Here is a 16881-nt window from a genome sequence, read left to right as displayed (position 1 = left end):
CATCAACTCACATCCATGCCCCTTGTCATTGTAGACTCCATTTAACTACCCTAATAATGACAAGGTTCTTGGGAGTTACATGTATCATCTTCCCATATAGAAATGAAAACAGTTTAACCATATCAAGACTCTCATATTTACCTTTTTAGGCTTCTCAAGAATCCTGTGTTTAAATGTCAGATTTTCTATTCATCTTTGGTCTTTTCATTAGGAATGCTTGAACATGCTCTATTTCACTAAATATCCATTTTCCCCATCAGTTTTGCTGGATAGGTTTTGTTTGGGGTTTTTTTGGCTATAATCTTAGCTCCTTTGCCTTTTGGAATATGACATTCCAAGCCCTTCTATTGTTTAAATGGAAGCCGATAAATCTCGTGTGATGCTAACTGAAGCTCCATAATAAACTGTTTCTTTTTGGCTGCCTGAATTATTTTCTTTTTGATCTGGGAGCTCTGTAATTTGGCTTAACATTCCTGGGAGTTTTCATTTTAGGATTTCTTTTCAAGAGATGGATTCTTTCAATTTCTATTTTACCCTTTGGATCTAAGATATTGGAACAGTTTTCCTTGATAATTTCTTTAAATATGATGTATAAACTCTTTCTTTGATCATGGCTTTCAGGTAGTTCAATAATTCTTAAATTATCTCTCCTCAATCTATTTTCCAGGTCAGTTGTTTTTTTCTTTGAAACAGTTGATATTTTCTGCATATTCAAATATTTTTCATTCTTTTGACTATTTTAGTGTTTCTTGATTTCTCATTAGTTATTAGCTTCCACTTATTCAGTTCCAATTTTTAAGAAATTATTTTCTTCAGTGAAATTTTGTACCTCTTTTTCCATTTGGCCAATTATGTGTTTACATCAGTATTTATTTTCTTAAGTATTTCTGAGCCTCTTTCACCTCTCTCTTTACATAATTTTACATAATTTACATAATTTTCTTGCAGCACTCATTCTCTCCCCCCCCCCATTTTTCCTCTACCACTCTTATCTCTTTCTTTAACACTTCCAGGAATATTTGTTGAGCTTAAGTCCAATTAGCATTTTTCTTTGAGGCTTTGTAGCTGTTTTCATATTGTGGTCTTCTGAGTTTATGTCTTGGTCTTTCCTGCCACCATAGTAACTTTTTTATAGTGAAATTCTCTTTTTGTTGTTTGCTCATTTTTCTAGCTTATTTCTTGATTTTGAACCTTATGTTCAAGTTGGGCTCTATTTACCTGGGAAGGGGGTGTGTGGGGAGGGCATTGTTCCGAGCTTTGGGATTTTTCATGCTGCTAATGTCAGAGCCAGTTGTAGGGGTCTGTAGGTTTTTGATGTTTCTAAGGTGGTGTGATCCTGGAAGAGTATGGTCACTGTTCTCCTGGCTTGCATTCTGGTCTCTACCCAAGAAGGATCCCTAATCCCCTGCAGACACAGAGGCTAGCACTCTCTATACCTTGAAGTACAACCAGAGCCTCACTGCTTCCTTGTCACTGACCCTCAGTGCTCTTCTCTACCTTGGAACTGGAACCCAAAACCAAAATCATGTATAGGCAACAGAGTTCCAATCAGTGCCAGCAGTATTTAGTGCCAGGAAAGGCTCCCCTGTAATCTTTTTCTTATCAGTTTTCCAACTCCCTTACAGTCTCTGGGCTGAGAGCTCCTGAAGCTGCTCCAACAGCCACTGTTGTTGCCATTGCCATCTATGTGCTCTAAACAGGGTTCCATGATGGTGTCACAAACTTCTCCTGCCAACTCCTAAATTGTCTTAGGCCAGAGAAATGTCTGACCCTGACCTTTTGTTGGCTCTGCTGCTCTAAAATTTGATTTGAGGTGTTATTTTAAAGTTGTTTGGAAGGGAACATTGAGAGAGTTCATCTGAGCTGCCTCTAACCCGCCATCTTGGTTCCACCTCACCAGCACTTTTTTTTTTTAACACTAGTAAAGAAATGGAAGGAAAATAAGGACCCTCTGATTGGGCAAAGGCTGAACAAAGTATGGTACGCTAATATAACAGAATATTATTATGCCATAAGAAATGACATACATAAAGAATTCAGAGAAACTTGGGGAGACTTTTGTGAACTGATACGGAGCAAAATAAGTAAAACCAGGAGAACAAATTACATGATGACTACATTATAGTAAAGGAAAATTATACTGAAAGACTCTAAACTTGGATAATTGCATCATGACTTCAAAACACAGATGGTAAAAAGCATCCTATCCCACTTCTCATCAGAATTGTGGTGGACAAGAAGTATGGAATGCGGTACACATGTTCAAACATGGCCACTGCATTTATTTGTGTTGGCTTATTATTTGTCACGAGGAAAAAGGTACTGGAAAAAAGGAAGAGGTCGTAGAATGTAACAGTCACATAAAAAAACAAAAAAAATCAGCAAGATATTTGTTTTAAAAAACTGTAACTGTTACAGGAGATGCCCAGAGTCCAAACAGAAAAGGACTTTTTCAAAATGAAATATTTATTTGTAGTGTTCTTTCTTTTGAAATGTTGAGTTACAAATTCTTACCCCTCTCTCCTGCCTCTCTCTCACTTACTGACAAGGTAAGAAATATGATACTAAATACATATGTGAAATCATTCAAACCATATTTCCTTATTAGCTATAGGAAAGAAGGAAGGAAGGAAGGAAGGAGAAAGAGGAGGGGGAGGGGAAGGAAGGGAAGAGAAAGTGAAAAAATTATATTTCAGTCTACACTTAGTTTTCACTCTGGACATGGATACCATTTTTCATTATGAGTCTTTCACAATTGTCTTAGATCGCTATATTGATCAGATTAGCTAAGTCTTTCACAACTGATCATCATGCAATACTGTCGTTACTGTGTACAGTGATTCGGGTCTGCTCAATTCACTTTGCATGAGTTCATATCAGTCTTCCAAGGTTTTTCTGAAATCCCCATCCTGCTCATCATTTCTTACAGCACAATAGTGTTCCATCACAATCATATATCAAATTTGTTCAACCATTCCCCATTAATGGGTACCCCCTGAATTTCCAATTCTTTGCCACCACCAAAAGAGCTACTATAAATATTTTTGTACATATAGGTCCTTTCCCTAGAAAAGGACTCTTTAATAGATGGAGCAATTTTCCAGATGTTCCTATTTGTAGGTGACATTTTGTTGATGACATCAAATCCCAGAATATCATAGGGACCCCCCCCCTTACTGAGACCCTTCATCACTCAAAAGAAAAGGGCCTTATAATCCACATAAGAAAAAGCAACAACCTGGCTGAATAGGTAAGGCACTAAGTTAGTTAATCACCACATAAAAAAGGGCTGGAATAGTTTGGAAAACTATATGGAACTTTCAATGATCTGAAGCTGTTCCCTGAAATAAAAATCTCTATAATTTAACACCATTTTTCATGTCAGTGAATCACAAAACACTATAATCTCCAAACAATCAAAACTGATCTAAAAAGTAATGGAGACACACAAGTTGGGTATAAGTAAACTGAAGCATATTATCAATGATGATTTATAAGCAAAAAGTGACATTAAAGATATCATCCAAAAATATGTAATTTTTAAAAAATCAGTAGTGTAACAGAATGAAAATGAGATATTTGTAAAGTGCTTAGCATACACAGTACCTGGCATGTAATAGATGCTTGATCCTTTCTTTGATTTAGAGTTAGGAGACCTAAGTTTGAATCCTGGCTCAGGTAAATGTTACCTATGTGACATCAGCTAAGTTACTTAACATCTCTGGGCCTGCGTTTCTTCATTTACAAAATGAGGGGTTTGGGACAAGATGATGTGTGAGGTCCTTTGCAGTTCTAAATGTGTGCTCCTACGATTCTGTATAGTGACAGCAAAGGACAACAAATAGAGCATCTAATTGGCACTCACTAAACATTAAAAACATTAAGGAAAGGTTTCAGTGTCTTAGATAGATCTAGGAAGGATTTTGGTATGGACATGTGAAAGAACAGCAAAGGATAAAAAGATACAACTTTTCCATTCTGTGCCTCAGAACATTGCCTGGGTCAAATAATCTAGTCAATATTGACATGAATCTGGGTACAGGGATGAGCTGACCAGGCTGAAGGCCTCTCAAATATATGCCCCACCACATACACTATAACAAGTCCATTTCCAGAATTCTGCTGACCCCTACTTTGTTGTTAGGAGGAAGATACCTCTTTTGATAAAATCAGGGATCCACTCAAGTACTGAAGCACTGAAATTATGCTCTCTGCTTGAAAAGTGTGGGAATGATTCACTCCTCTCTCACAAAATAAAGCATAAGTACTTTCTTCTTATTTCCAGTGACATCAGAGGATTTTATGCTTAACTTCAGCTTTTCAGTTGTCCTCTGAAGTCTGGATTCTACAAGTTTGATACTGAATAAATATTTTATCAAGTTTCTAACATTTTAAATAAAAATATACTTCCATACCTGCCCCCCCCTCCAAAATTTTAACTGAACACAATCAGTACCTCTCCAGATAATCCAACTGCTTCTTCTGTTGTTCCGTATTGACCAATAGGGCCATTCTGTAGTCGTTCCAAAAGCTCCAACAATGCAAAATTCTTTTTCAATCCCCAGACACCTGAGTCTCCTAGTTTAAAAGTAAAATAAAGATGAGTTTAACAAAACAACACTATATCTCTCATTCTACACTTCAACTATGATTTTCAAATCATAATCTAATTTTTAAAAATAAAAATTTTCACATTTCTAAAATGAAAAAGTTCTCATTTAGTTTCCTATACTTGAAGGTTATGCTTTTCTTTTTTGGAACTGGGGGAGAATGAGAGTAGACAGAAGCTAGCCATAGAATTCCCCAAAAAAAGAAAAAGAATGAAAAAGTCACTGAAATATTTTTTAAAGAATGCACAGAAAAAAAACCAAAACAAAACAAGGAAAGCCAGAAAACCAAAAGGTAATACAGATGAGCAGGACAGTTTTGAAAGCTGCATACTCAATTTGTTATATACTAAAAAAGAAAAGCAAGCTGTAAGATACAGACATTCATAGTTTCATTTGCAATACTTCTATTTACACATACTCAATTAAAAAATTCTTTTTGATATAACAGTGAGTTATCACACAATATATAAAATTAATTTCCTTTGAAAAAAATGCTTTATGTTATTGAGAATACTGGCACCACCAAATAAAACTCAGGATATTCATATTTTAAAAAAACCAACCCTCTAATTTCCCAATGACTTTCACCATATATGGAGATTAATTTTCTCTCTCAAAAATTTAAATTCTAAAATAGAAATTGAAGCTAAGATGCCTACGTTTATTAGTTCTCTCCCATCCTGGCTCTGCATTTAACCTTGTGGTTGTACATTCCATCTTCTCCTACATGGAGATACAAGGTTATAGTCACAAGGCAGGCAGCAGTCTCTATTAATTAGGTTCCCATGACACTGCAGACCCATGTAAGTGGAAACTCATGCTTCTCCCTAAGACATGCTTATATGGAGGCCTACGCAATTAGAAAAAAACCAAAAATATGGGTCAATCAGTTAAGACTCTTTCAGTCAAACAATCCATTTTAACCACCAGTTCAAGCATTTATTCTAGAGAACACACACAAGTAACTGATTAAACAACCATTACTTAGTATTACATGTTACTTAGCTCCAGAGACATACAATTTCTTTTTCCTCTTTGTGTATGCTAGTTTTAGAAATCTGGGGTAAAACAGGAATATAAATGCCATCTTCTTGTCTTGGGGCTCTGGCTCAGCTTCCTGTGGACCCTTCTGGGTTAACACTGTAACTATTAAGAGTGTGGGGAGTGTGGGGAGTTATGGGGTGGCAAGGGACTTTTCACATTGGTTTGAATTACAAAGCTTTCAAGAACTTTCTTAGTTACTAAAGAAAGATTAACTAGGTTTAAAAAACTGTCACTTTGTTTTTGCAGTTCTGATGCTTAGCACATGTCTTCTACATAATAAATACTTAATAAATGTTTTAAAAATTCAATTTTGTTCAAATGGGACCATAATGTTTTTGAAGTGTTTGTTACAGATCCATAATCACCTTATTTAGAAATACAGGGGCAGCTAGGTGGCACAGTGGATAGAGCACCGGCCCTGGATTCAGGAGTACCTGAGTTCAAATCTAGCCTCAGACACATAACACTTACTAGCTGTGTGACCCTAGGCAAGTCACTTAACCCCACTGCTTAGCCAAAAAATAAGATAAAATACACACACACACATGAATGTGGTTCTCAAAGAACAGATATGTGCATGTCCCTTATTCTCTTCCCAAGAGAATCGAGAGACTATGGGTGAAGAACACTGTATAAGGCTGGATTTGGATGACGTGTTGGTTAGTTCTGCTGAACTGCTTTTTAATCTCTTTTTTTTATTCTTTGTCAAAAGAGATGGCTCTCTAGGACGCAGGTGGTGAGGGTACAATCAAGAAATGTAGGTAATATAAAAACAAAACATATCAATAATTTTTTTTTAAATATTAAAGTGTTTAAGATGCAACTTAGCTTTCTCAAAAACAAAAAAAAGTTTTATATGGGGGGCAGCTAGGCGGCACAGTAGATAGAGCACTGGCCCTGAAGTCAGGAGGACCTGAGTTCAAATCTAGCCTCAGACCAAACACCTGACACTAGCTGTGTGATCCTGGGCAAGTCACTTAATCCCAATTGCCTAAAAATAAACAATTTAAAATTTTAAAAAAAAGTTTTATATGTACTAAATTTTCAAATAGAGTGTACTGTAATACTAGTAATAGATCTGGTCATTTAATTTGCTCTTAGATGTTTTAAGATTCTTTGTATACATGCAGTCGTATAATACTGAACAAATAAGCACACTTTGCAAGTTTTTGTATGTTTACACACAAGGCAAAATCCAAAACCAGAAGCAATCATAAACATTATCATTATAATTCATCAGAAGAAGTTACTCTATTTCCTGAATTTAGAAGCCTCCACACTGTTAGGCAGACAGAAAGTACTCATTTTCAGAAAAGGAGCTATTAAAAAATGGGAAGGGAAAAAAGCATAACTCATTGAAATCAATTTCATTTTCTAAGCTGTCACTACTAGCATTTACTTTTATTTCAATTTTATCATCTTCACAAACTTACAAGAACTAAGAACTCTGCCTAGATTGAAATCACATTCTCTACTTTTACCTCAAAACAAGAAAAAAATTGTATAAATTTCCAAACCCAGAACAATTCGTTTCACATGCTGAGCAAAATTTAATTAAAAACTATAGTGAAAAGGTCAAGACCTCTTCAAGGGAAGAAGACTGTTGGAGAAGTCATAGCCTTCATTCTTGGGCCAAACAGTGAAAACGCCCCTGTTCTGCAACATTTTAAAATTATCTACCCAATATCAAGTCCTGAATACGTTGCTTGTCTTGCCAATCAAATGCAGAACTACTAGCATTTACACTTATTTCTACCAATGAGTTTCAAATTCAAAGAACATGTTGTAACACATTGTAAATCTCTCAGTTTTCGGGTATACTAATCGTCTGATTTTGCAGAGAGCTTTACAAATATATTTTCCTACTGCTTACTTTTTTGAATGACTTTAGGTGACTAAAACTTATAGATCCCTGTATGAACATCTTCAAAATTCTATTCAACTGTCTATAAAAATAATTCATGGTCACAGGATACCAAGAGATGTAATAATGTTAGATGGAATCTCAGAATTCATTTGGTTCAATTTCCTCACTTGGACCTCTTAAGGAGAGTAAGTGATTTTTGCCCATGGTAACAAAAGCATTCATTAGAAAAGGTGAAATATAAATAAAGGTGAGAGGACTTCAAATGCTGTGTTCATCCATTATATTACATTGCTCCTCACAGAAGTACTCAGATTTCTGTTCCTTACTCTGCAAAAGTCTTCATATCACCTAATATAACCTCAACAAAATATGTCATCTCAAAGAGGATGAATATTCTGACACCTTCGAAGAGTTAACTTACCTCACAGTGTTGAATTTTTTGTAAAGGAAGACAAATGGCATATCACAAATTATGGTAAATACACTGAACCTAGGGTATTGCAATGCTATTCTAGATTTCTTTACGGTGTTAATTCTCTGTAGAGGGAATAGGAGAAACACTAGCCAATATTAATTTGTGCTGCTTCCTTACTTACATACTTTCTCTGTCAAAGCACCTTTAATTTCCTCAACTCATCAATCCACTTGATCCAATAACAATACAAAATCCTTCCTCCATATACTGAAATACTGAATAGAAGAGGAATGAAGAGAGGAAAACACAAGGAATGAAGAGAGGAAAACACTCTCTATTTATACCTTTAAAAGTAAATATTTCCCTTGACAAAGTTGGTAGCTAATCAGCTCAGTTGATAAATGATTTTTCAACTTAAACGTAAGAAAAAAACCCTTTCCCGGTGTTGAAATGCATAAGACATTTATGCAGAGTTGCAATAAATGTAATAGAAGCCATTGTTATGCAGCTTTAACAAACAGCCTGAAATTTTATTTCCACTATAAAGGTCTTCTTTTTGATCTTTTGGAGCAATTACATTTGCATAAAAGACCATGAAAATTCATACCAGTCTAGCTCTAGCCCTGCTAATAGAGCAGTTAAAAGGTGGCGCCAGACCAATGCTTGGTTCCTTCTCTCTCTATCCTGAACTTCTAATTTATCCAGAACTTATAGGGTTAGGAAAGCTCAGAAAACTATGGGGCTGGGCATGCTTGGCATGGAAACAACAAAGCCTCGATTCTGCACCAAAATACAGCAGTTGTTATGTCCCAACGTTAAGGGCTGTGACTGTATCCCTTTCTCAGCAACAAACATAGCTGAAATATCTCTGAATCCCAGAAGCAATACAGGCAATTAGAAATGCATGTGGGAACGACTACAGTATCCCCACGCATGTCTAAATTCCTGCCCTTTTTAAAATTATGCATTTAAACAAATGATATAGGACAAAAATAAATTACAGACTGAAGAAAATAAAGGCTGCTCCCTAGTACTGTGTAAGAAAAAGCAAATTGTAAGCAACTTAAAGATGACAACCATACCCAATCTATAGAACACACAGCACATCAATGGGACTCAATGATCCTATTTTTCTGGGCTTGCTGTAGAATATAAGCTCCTTTAGGACAAAGACTTTTTTTTTTGTTTTTGCCTCTGCATTCTTGAAGTCTAATACAGTGTGTTACACATAGCAATTTATGAGAGCTTATTTTGAAGGGGCAGCTAGGTGGCCAGAGGCCTGGGTCTAGGGCTCTCAAAGGGCACCCTGTGAAGCACCGGGGGCAAGAAGGCCACAGGCTTAATGAGGCAACAGCACAGCACTTCCTGAGACATCCCAGGGGCAAAGATATAGACCACAAGCAATCAGGTGTTAAGAGGAAGTATGTTCAGTGATTGTTACACTTAACTGAATTTAAACAAGTTTGAGGGCAAACTTTATTGGAATCTTTACTGGAAACATCACAACATCTCTAATACCTACTGCCATCATTGTTCTTGGCCTTCTATATTTGTGATTCCTATTTATGACAAAGGAAGGCCTACTAACACAATCTGAAAAATGTTTCATTTTACGTAGCATTCTGGGAGGCCTTAACCCATTAAAAAAAAAAAATGAAATAACATTTGTCTGTAAAAATACTTCAGAAAATTCCAATGAAAATTTACAGTTAAGTTTTAAAAATATACAGAAGATCCCAAAATGCACAAACTCCTCTAGTTAATAACATAGAAAAAAAATGGGAAATTATCATATATATGCTGCAAATTTCTCATCTCTCAGGAACAATACATTGCTCATAACCTGCATTTAAATGAAAACATGTCAAGACACATAAATGACTTCACAGTACTTCCATTATTAACTTTAATGAACTGAGACTGCATACATTATTTGTTGGTGTTTAACTGGATTCAAATTATATCATTTAGTTTATCTGCATTTACCAGATGAACTAAATCAATATTCTTTTAAACAAAGCACATCTGCCTAAACTGTCTATAATAATAACCATAATACAAACAGCAATTAAGTACTTTGGATGAGATAAATTTTATTCCCAATTACTATCTTATATTAGACAAGGCTAACATTTTGCACAAGAATACTAGCTTTCTGAACCTCCTTTTAATTGTATTATGCTGTTGATCATTTAAAATCAACTGGAGAAATTTTTTTTAACAGTGATATAACAGAAAGGATAAAAAATTTTAAATAAAATTTTTTTTTACCTAGCTCAGTTACTTGTCGATCAAACGGGCAGCGAATTGCTCTTCCATGGAGGGGAAGGCGTGTAAGACAGTCATGACAGACAGTGTGGCCACACAAAAGCAGGCGTGGAACTTTGTCTCCTTGCAAAGAAAACACATCTTCACAAACGCCACATTCTAGAACCTAAAATTTAAAAAGGAAACAGATTGATTTTTCATTCATTTCCCCGAGTTCAAAACTAGCCTCAGACACTGACTAGCTGCATGACCTTGGACAAGTCACTTAACCTCCTTCTATCTGCCTGTGTTTTCTCATCTGTAGAAAGAGGATGATAACAATAACACCTATCTTCCAGGGCTGTTATGAAGATCAAATGAGATAATATCTGTATAGTGCTTAGCACAGTACCTGGCAAACAGTAGGTGCTATATATAATGCTAATTATTATTACTAATTTTTAAATACACATATTTTAGTTTAACTTACTTGTATAATAATTTTACTCTACCTTACTGAGTAGAGAGTTTCCTTTCCATGAAGATAATTATCCAAGTTGTGAAGCTTCAAATTTCCTTTGCAGTGGTCCATTTGACAAACCCTACTACAAGAATGTCACAATGGAAGCTATTTTAAAATGAGGTAAAGGTGGCCAACAGGCCAACCATATACAATCTAATCACTATAGTAAGTTTTCTTATAATATTTACACTTTGAGGAACATTAACTGAACCAAAGTATATAACTGAATCTGTATGATAAATACATTATTTTCCTGGATTTCTTTTTTTAAACCAACTCCTGTGGTAACTCAACAGTAAAACAACATTAGTTTGGTATTCAGGAATTTAGAATTTGTTCTGGGATAAAAGCTGACCTTTCAAAAAAAAAATAAAGCTGACCTTTCTATCCATGAAAAGATGTTCAAAAAGCATCTTCTCTGTTTCATCTTGGTTCATTCTTTTTGGTTCTGCCCCGATAAAAGCAAGAGTGTTTGGGTAAGATGTTGCACCTTGGTTTTCAATTTACTTTAGTATTTTTATTGATAGTTCTTACATTAATAAAGAAAAATTTTGTTTGCTAAGAAAATTAAATTTAAGCTCATGAGAGCAGGTACTGTGTTATATCTATCACAGTTATCATTAACACACCACACTCTGCCTTAATGGCAGGAGGAATTTAGTGTCTTCAATTCAAAATTAATACTACAAAGATTATAAAATTATTTATTTGAGAATAAACTACTGTCAAGTAAAGAAGCATTCAATTATATAAAAATTAAAGAAATAACTCTTTCATTTAAGCAAGATCAATTATTACTCTATTTCAGATTCTTTTGTTGAAATAAAGCTGAATTTATTTCAAAATATTCTGTAATTCAAGCATTTCCCTAATTCAGATGGGCTTTTCTTATTCCAGTTAGACTTTAGTAAAGCTTTACTGTTTTTTAAATGCATTATCCAAGTATAACGTATACTTATTTATATTTAAGTATAAAGCACAGTACTTTTCATTCTATAGGACCATAAAATGATTCACAAAGGAAATGAAATTAGAAAGGTATGCTGCTCCAACATTTCTAAATTCCTAGAACAAAATGCTTAAACTATAAATAAGACTGGAAAAGAAATGTTGAGATTAGTATATATACTTAATCACTGAAACAGTAACAAAATAGAAATGGAAACTAAAAATTGCAAAAGGTATATAATAAAAAGACTCAAATACAGCCAAAATGAATTAATGATTGAAAGCTAGAATCTGAATGGAGATCTCAAATATTTTAAACTTAATTATTTCATTTCTTAACTGGTATCTTGAACTACAAACTCATATATTTGTCACTATAAACATATATATAATTTTGCATCATAGGGTAGAACAGAAAAAACTTAGATTTGATTTGAAAGTTTTTCACAGTTAAATGAAACAATTTGATTTTAAAACAAAGAAATTATTGAGCAGTAGTTTAAAACTATATATGAAATTTTATTAAATCTGCTTCTGAAACTACTATATGATTTCCATCAGTGTTGACCATCCTTCTCCATAATTTGGATTTACTTTATAAGCAAAACCAACCAAGTTCAAATTGCTCTAACAAAATTTAGCTACTTCTATAACAACTCTATATTTTCAAAAAAGCACTAAGAAAAACTCCTATTATGCCTATCACATCCTAGTTTTCAGTTCCAGGGAAGAAAAGAGCACAAAACCAACATCTCTGCCACTTCACTAGCTGACTTAAAAAATAATTTATTTCATTCTTCCATCTGTTTTCTTATTAGTAAAATGGAGATTATAATACTTAAACTTCATCTACTTCACAGGGTTGACGTGAAAATCAAATGAAATAATGATAATGAGCCTTACAATCATAAAGCTGTCATTACTGCTATTATGGCAAATAAGTAACTTTTCTTTTAGACATTTAATTATTATGCACTGCACTCACAAGTTGAGGTAATAGATATTTTTTCCATATCTATAAAAAAAGCAACAAACCTTTGCTTTGTGATACAGCATGGGAAGTCAAATCTTATAAGATAAATAATTCAGTAAATACTTCAAGGAATTGAAGATTTAATTTCTTAAGCCATCAAGGCTTCTTTTCAGAGATACTAAAAAAAAAACAAACAAAAAAAACCACAGGCTTTATAAATTCCAAACGCAACACATTCATGTTTTTTCTCTGAAGAACAGAATTCTCTGTGAAGGACACAAAGATAAAAGACAGCACCAATACATTCCTTTAAAACTATGACATCTCCAGAACTGAATTTAAAATCTTGTGTTTGGCATATAAAGCCTTCATAATCTAGCCCTTGCTTACCTTTCTGGTCTTCTTAAATTTTGTTCCCTTCAAAGTACAGTACTATCCAGCAACACTGGCCTTCTTGTTCCTCATACAAGACATTCCATCTCCTGGCTCCCAGCCTTTTCATTGGCTGTCCCCCAGCCTGAAACACTGCCCCTTCTCACCTAATTTCCTTCAATACAGCACTACTCCCACTTCCAGGCCTCCTTGATAGATTCTGCTGCTGAAGATTTCCCTCTCTCATTCAGTACGTACATATTTGTATGTATAATTGTATCCTAAACATCATAATCAGAGCAACTTGTTTTTGCTTTTCTTCACATACCCAACACTTTGCACAGTGCCTGTGCACATATAGTTTAATAAATGCTTGATGAATGAGTAACAGGGTCATACATGACAGGTTCCCTAGCAGGGAATACATTCTATCATTTGTAAATAAGAGGTCATAGGTTCAAATGTCCAAGAATATAAGTAAAAAAAATTCTTAATTGGTAGAGTAGAAAAACCTGCAGAGCAAATTTTTTAACCTAATCAAAAAAAGAAAACTGCAATAAATTCTTTTGTAACATGAAGCACTTAAGGAATCTCCTAATTATACATTCCTTAACAACTCGGTTTTGTTCCTCTTTGTAGTTCTCTGTAGAACCTATCATGGTGCCTTACACGTAACAACAGGCTTTGAACAAGTTGTTAAACTGAGCTGAATTTGATCTTACATTTAGATTTTTATATCTTTGTTTTTCTTAAGAAAGGGAATATATGGGAGGAGAAAAATTTTAAACTTTTTTTTAAATTTAAAGCATATGGAAGTGATTGTTGATAAATCAAAATACATTAATAAAAAATTTTTTAAAAGGGAGTATATGAATAACAGTACAAAATACTTTACCTTCAAAGAATCCAAGATTTAGAGTTTAAAAGGGATCTTACAAGCCACATAATCTGATTCCTATATTTTGTAAATGAGGAAATTGAGGCTTAGAAGATTACATGGCTAAAATAACAGTGGTAATTTAAATAGAAGTGGAATCTGAATCCAAGTCCTCTTAGTCTAAACTGCCCAGTTCAAGACAATGCTCCCTGGAGTAGCACATGCAGAATGTGTTTCCTTCTAGGGAACACATTTTTGAAAACACGTTGGCCTATTTTCAAAAGAGGGTTACCCAGATGTCAAAGAGCCTAGATCTCATCTGATCCACATAACAACCTTATAAAGTAAAAAGGAAGTAGTATTCTCATTTTGCAGATGAGAAAACTGAGGCAGAACTAAACTTTAAATGAGTCAGGATTCAAAACCAAATCTGATCCAGAGCCAGATAATGATTATTTCATTTTTTAAGATTACACAAAAGCATCATAATATCTATTATTATAGTTATAAGCCAAAATGATTCATTCCAAATATGGAATTACCAGTGCTGTGTTTTTTTAAAAATCTCTCTAGATATTACTAATACCGCGATAAGTGATAGCACCAATGCGTTCTTTGACTTACGACCTAACTAAAATGCCATTCTCTGGGGTCCATGTCAAAGATTCACTCAATAAGGAATATTCTATCAGCTTTAAGGTAACTACATCCCCATGCACAAAGGTGAAAGCAAACAAGTGTTAATACCAAATTTTGCATTGTATGAGTTTGCGGAAATATATTTATGCTCCAGAGTACTTCCGCAATGAGTGACTATCATCTAAATTTTTAAAATTAAAATTCTGAACTAAAAATTATGGTAGCTGAACAACCCATTAACAATCACTAGTTATTTGCTAAATTCTGCTGTAGTTCGGAGATACGTTAGTTCAAGATATTAAGATAACTGCGTATAGTAATTCTACAAAATAATCTGTTAACCTACTCGGAAACACAGGGGTCACAAAAGGAGATTTAGAAATGCAGCATTTCCCCCTGATGAATTAAATGATGAGTTTTATGTCTTCTTCACAGCACCTGAATTCTATGCATCTTCAGAATCAGTCGCCTTAGTACGGAGGATTGTGGAGTATTATCAACGATCCTTTTCTATAATGCACAATAGCCCATGAAATACAAATGTCCCAAAAGTCTCCGTGCATTTTAAAGTTGTGACAGTTTAAAGTCCCTTTTTAGATCTAAAGGTCCCTTTTAAGCTTTGACAACATAAAGCTGCACTAAGACTTCTAAAACATGCTGCATATTGTGAATAATGAATATGCTACTGCTAACATAAATTACCAGCACTGGAACAGACAATAAATATGTGACTAATGAGTTCTAAGCGCTGCAGTTCACATTTTTCTTATGAGTTGATACCAACTGGGCCATCTAATACACTGAAACCAACTATTCCTTGAACAGGCTGGGGGAGGTGAATAACCCCTTAAGCACTACAGAGATATATACTCTGAGTTTTCTAAATATTAACTAACGTTGTCTGGCATCATGGTGAGAATACCAGTTTTGTGGTCAAAAGGTATGCTTTCCAAAGCCAGCTTTAATACCAATTATTTCCTCAGGCAACAGATTTCCACCACCCGTCCAGGCCTCAGTTTCCTCATCTGTAAAAAAGATTTTCAACTGGATCTTGGGTTCTCAACCTAAGGTTAACTTCTTTTTTAAAAAAAATTTTGATAATTATCTTTCAATGTGACTGGTTTCCTATGTAAAATCATGTATTTTATTTTATGCACTAAAAAATATTCTGAGAAAGGCCCACTGGCTTCACCAGACTACCAAAGGAGCCCATGACAAGGAAAAGGGTGGAAGAGCCCCCCGGACTGGAGGGTGCAAGGTCCCGGGCAGCTCAGGCTCCCCAGGAGGGCTTGGCGGCCCACGGGACGGAGGCTCCTGCACCAAGAGCTTTCTCCGAAATAAACTGTAAGAAAATTAACTGACGAGGCCCTGGTTAAGGGGTGGGGGGAGCTACGCACTGTCCGGTGCAGCCCAAGGATACGGGGACGGGAGGGAGGGGTGGAAGCAGGCCGGGGAAGGCGGGCGCAGGCTCGCTGGGGTCCCCCAGGCCCTCGAGGCTGCGAGAAAGGGCACCAAGAACAGCCACCGGCGCCGCAGCGACCCCCGGGCCCTGCCTGGGGCGACCCCGGAGCGGCCCGCCCCACCGAAGGGGAGGGGGGCAGAAAGATGACGACAATAGGGGCAAAAAAGACCGGGGCCGACGGCGTCTCACCTTCACGGAGGCGGGGCCCCGGGCGCCGTGCTTGCCGCTCTCGAAGCCGGCTCCGGGCTTGTTTACAACCAGGGCCGCCATCGCAGCAGCACCGCTGCCGCAACCAACGGAGGGGCGGGAAAAGATCCGCCTCCACTTACGCATCCGGCTGCACAGGCGCAGTGAGCCGACGTCCAGAGGCGAGGGCGGCAAGGGCGGAGAGGAGCAGCCCCGCCCAGCCCGTCGCTACCGGGGGAACGACACACAGGGGCGTTGTGTCGGCGTGGCTGTGCGCGTGCGCACGTGACTCTAAAGGACTTGAACAAGGACCCGGAGGTTGAGGTTGTGTTTCTCATTAAAACCGATCTTACTCAGGTCCCAGGATGCAGCGCGGCTCCGAATAGACTACGAATCCCGGCATGCTGTTTGCTTCTTTAACGCTCAGGAATCCTGGCTTGCTGGCCGCCCTTGTGATAAGACCGTGCCGCGCTGTTACCGACCAGTTTAGAAACCGCTCTTTGCAAAACTATACGGTTTAGTGATGGCTGGGGAGAAGAGTGTGGATGGAGGAAGCAGTTGGGTTTTTGTGTGGCTTTTCGGGGTGGTAGGGGACGACAACCAGAGATATCTTTGCGTACATTCGATTAGAAGATGATTGTCGGCTTCGGTGGAACCAAACTGCGGGACTCGCGGGGGTAAGTGGGGGAGGAGAGAAGGGCTTGGAAGTGACGTTAGG

At 36.4% G+C, this 16881-nt stretch overlaps 2 protein-coding genes across 8 annotated transcripts in view; one reads left to right on the top strand and one right to left on the bottom strand.

The window, feature by feature from the left end:
- The window catches only part of TRIM23 (tripartite motif containing 23), a 100383-nt gene extending 83984 nt beyond the window's left edge, over positions 1 to 16399 (bottom strand). For 4 of the 7 annotated variants that reach the window (XM_021007278.2, XM_021007273.2, XM_021007274.2 and 1 more), the window contains exons 1-3: positions 16167 to 16399; positions 10208 to 10370; positions 4457 to 4578 (exon numbers count right to left, since the gene is read on the bottom strand). In XM_021007278.2, the coding sequence (XP_020862937.1) occupies positions 4457 to 4578; positions 10208 to 10370; positions 16167 to 16310 (429 nt within the window). In that variant the 5' untranslated portion in view covers positions 16311 to 16399. Of the gene's footprint in view, positions 1 to 4456; positions 4579 to 10207; positions 10371 to 11086; positions 11155 to 12689; positions 12806 to 16166 lie in introns of all 7 variants that reach the window. The other 3 variants (XM_021007275.2, XM_021007277.2, XM_021007276.2) reach the window with 3 other exon arrangements.
- A 354-nt stretch (positions 16400 to 16753) lies between these two features.
- The window catches only part of TRAPPC13 (trafficking protein particle complex subunit 13), a 36006-nt gene continuing 35878 nt past the window's right edge, over positions 16754 to 16881 (top strand). The window contains exon 1 of the mRNA XM_021007283.2: positions 16754 to 16840. The gene's annotated coding sequence lies outside the window, so the exon portion shown is untranslated. The remainder of the gene's footprint in view (positions 16841 to 16881) is intronic.

This window comes from Phascolarctos cinereus, unplaced genomic scaffold (genome assembly GCF_003287225.1).
Source record: "Phascolarctos cinereus isolate Bilbo 61053 unplaced genomic scaffold, phaCin_HiC Scaffold_4;HRSCAF=312, whole genome shotgun sequence".
In the NCBI taxonomy this organism is placed as follows: Eukaryota; Metazoa; Chordata; class Mammalia; order Diprotodontia; family Phascolarctidae; genus Phascolarctos; species Phascolarctos cinereus.
This window is presented reverse-complemented; position numbering and strand designations above follow the sequence as displayed.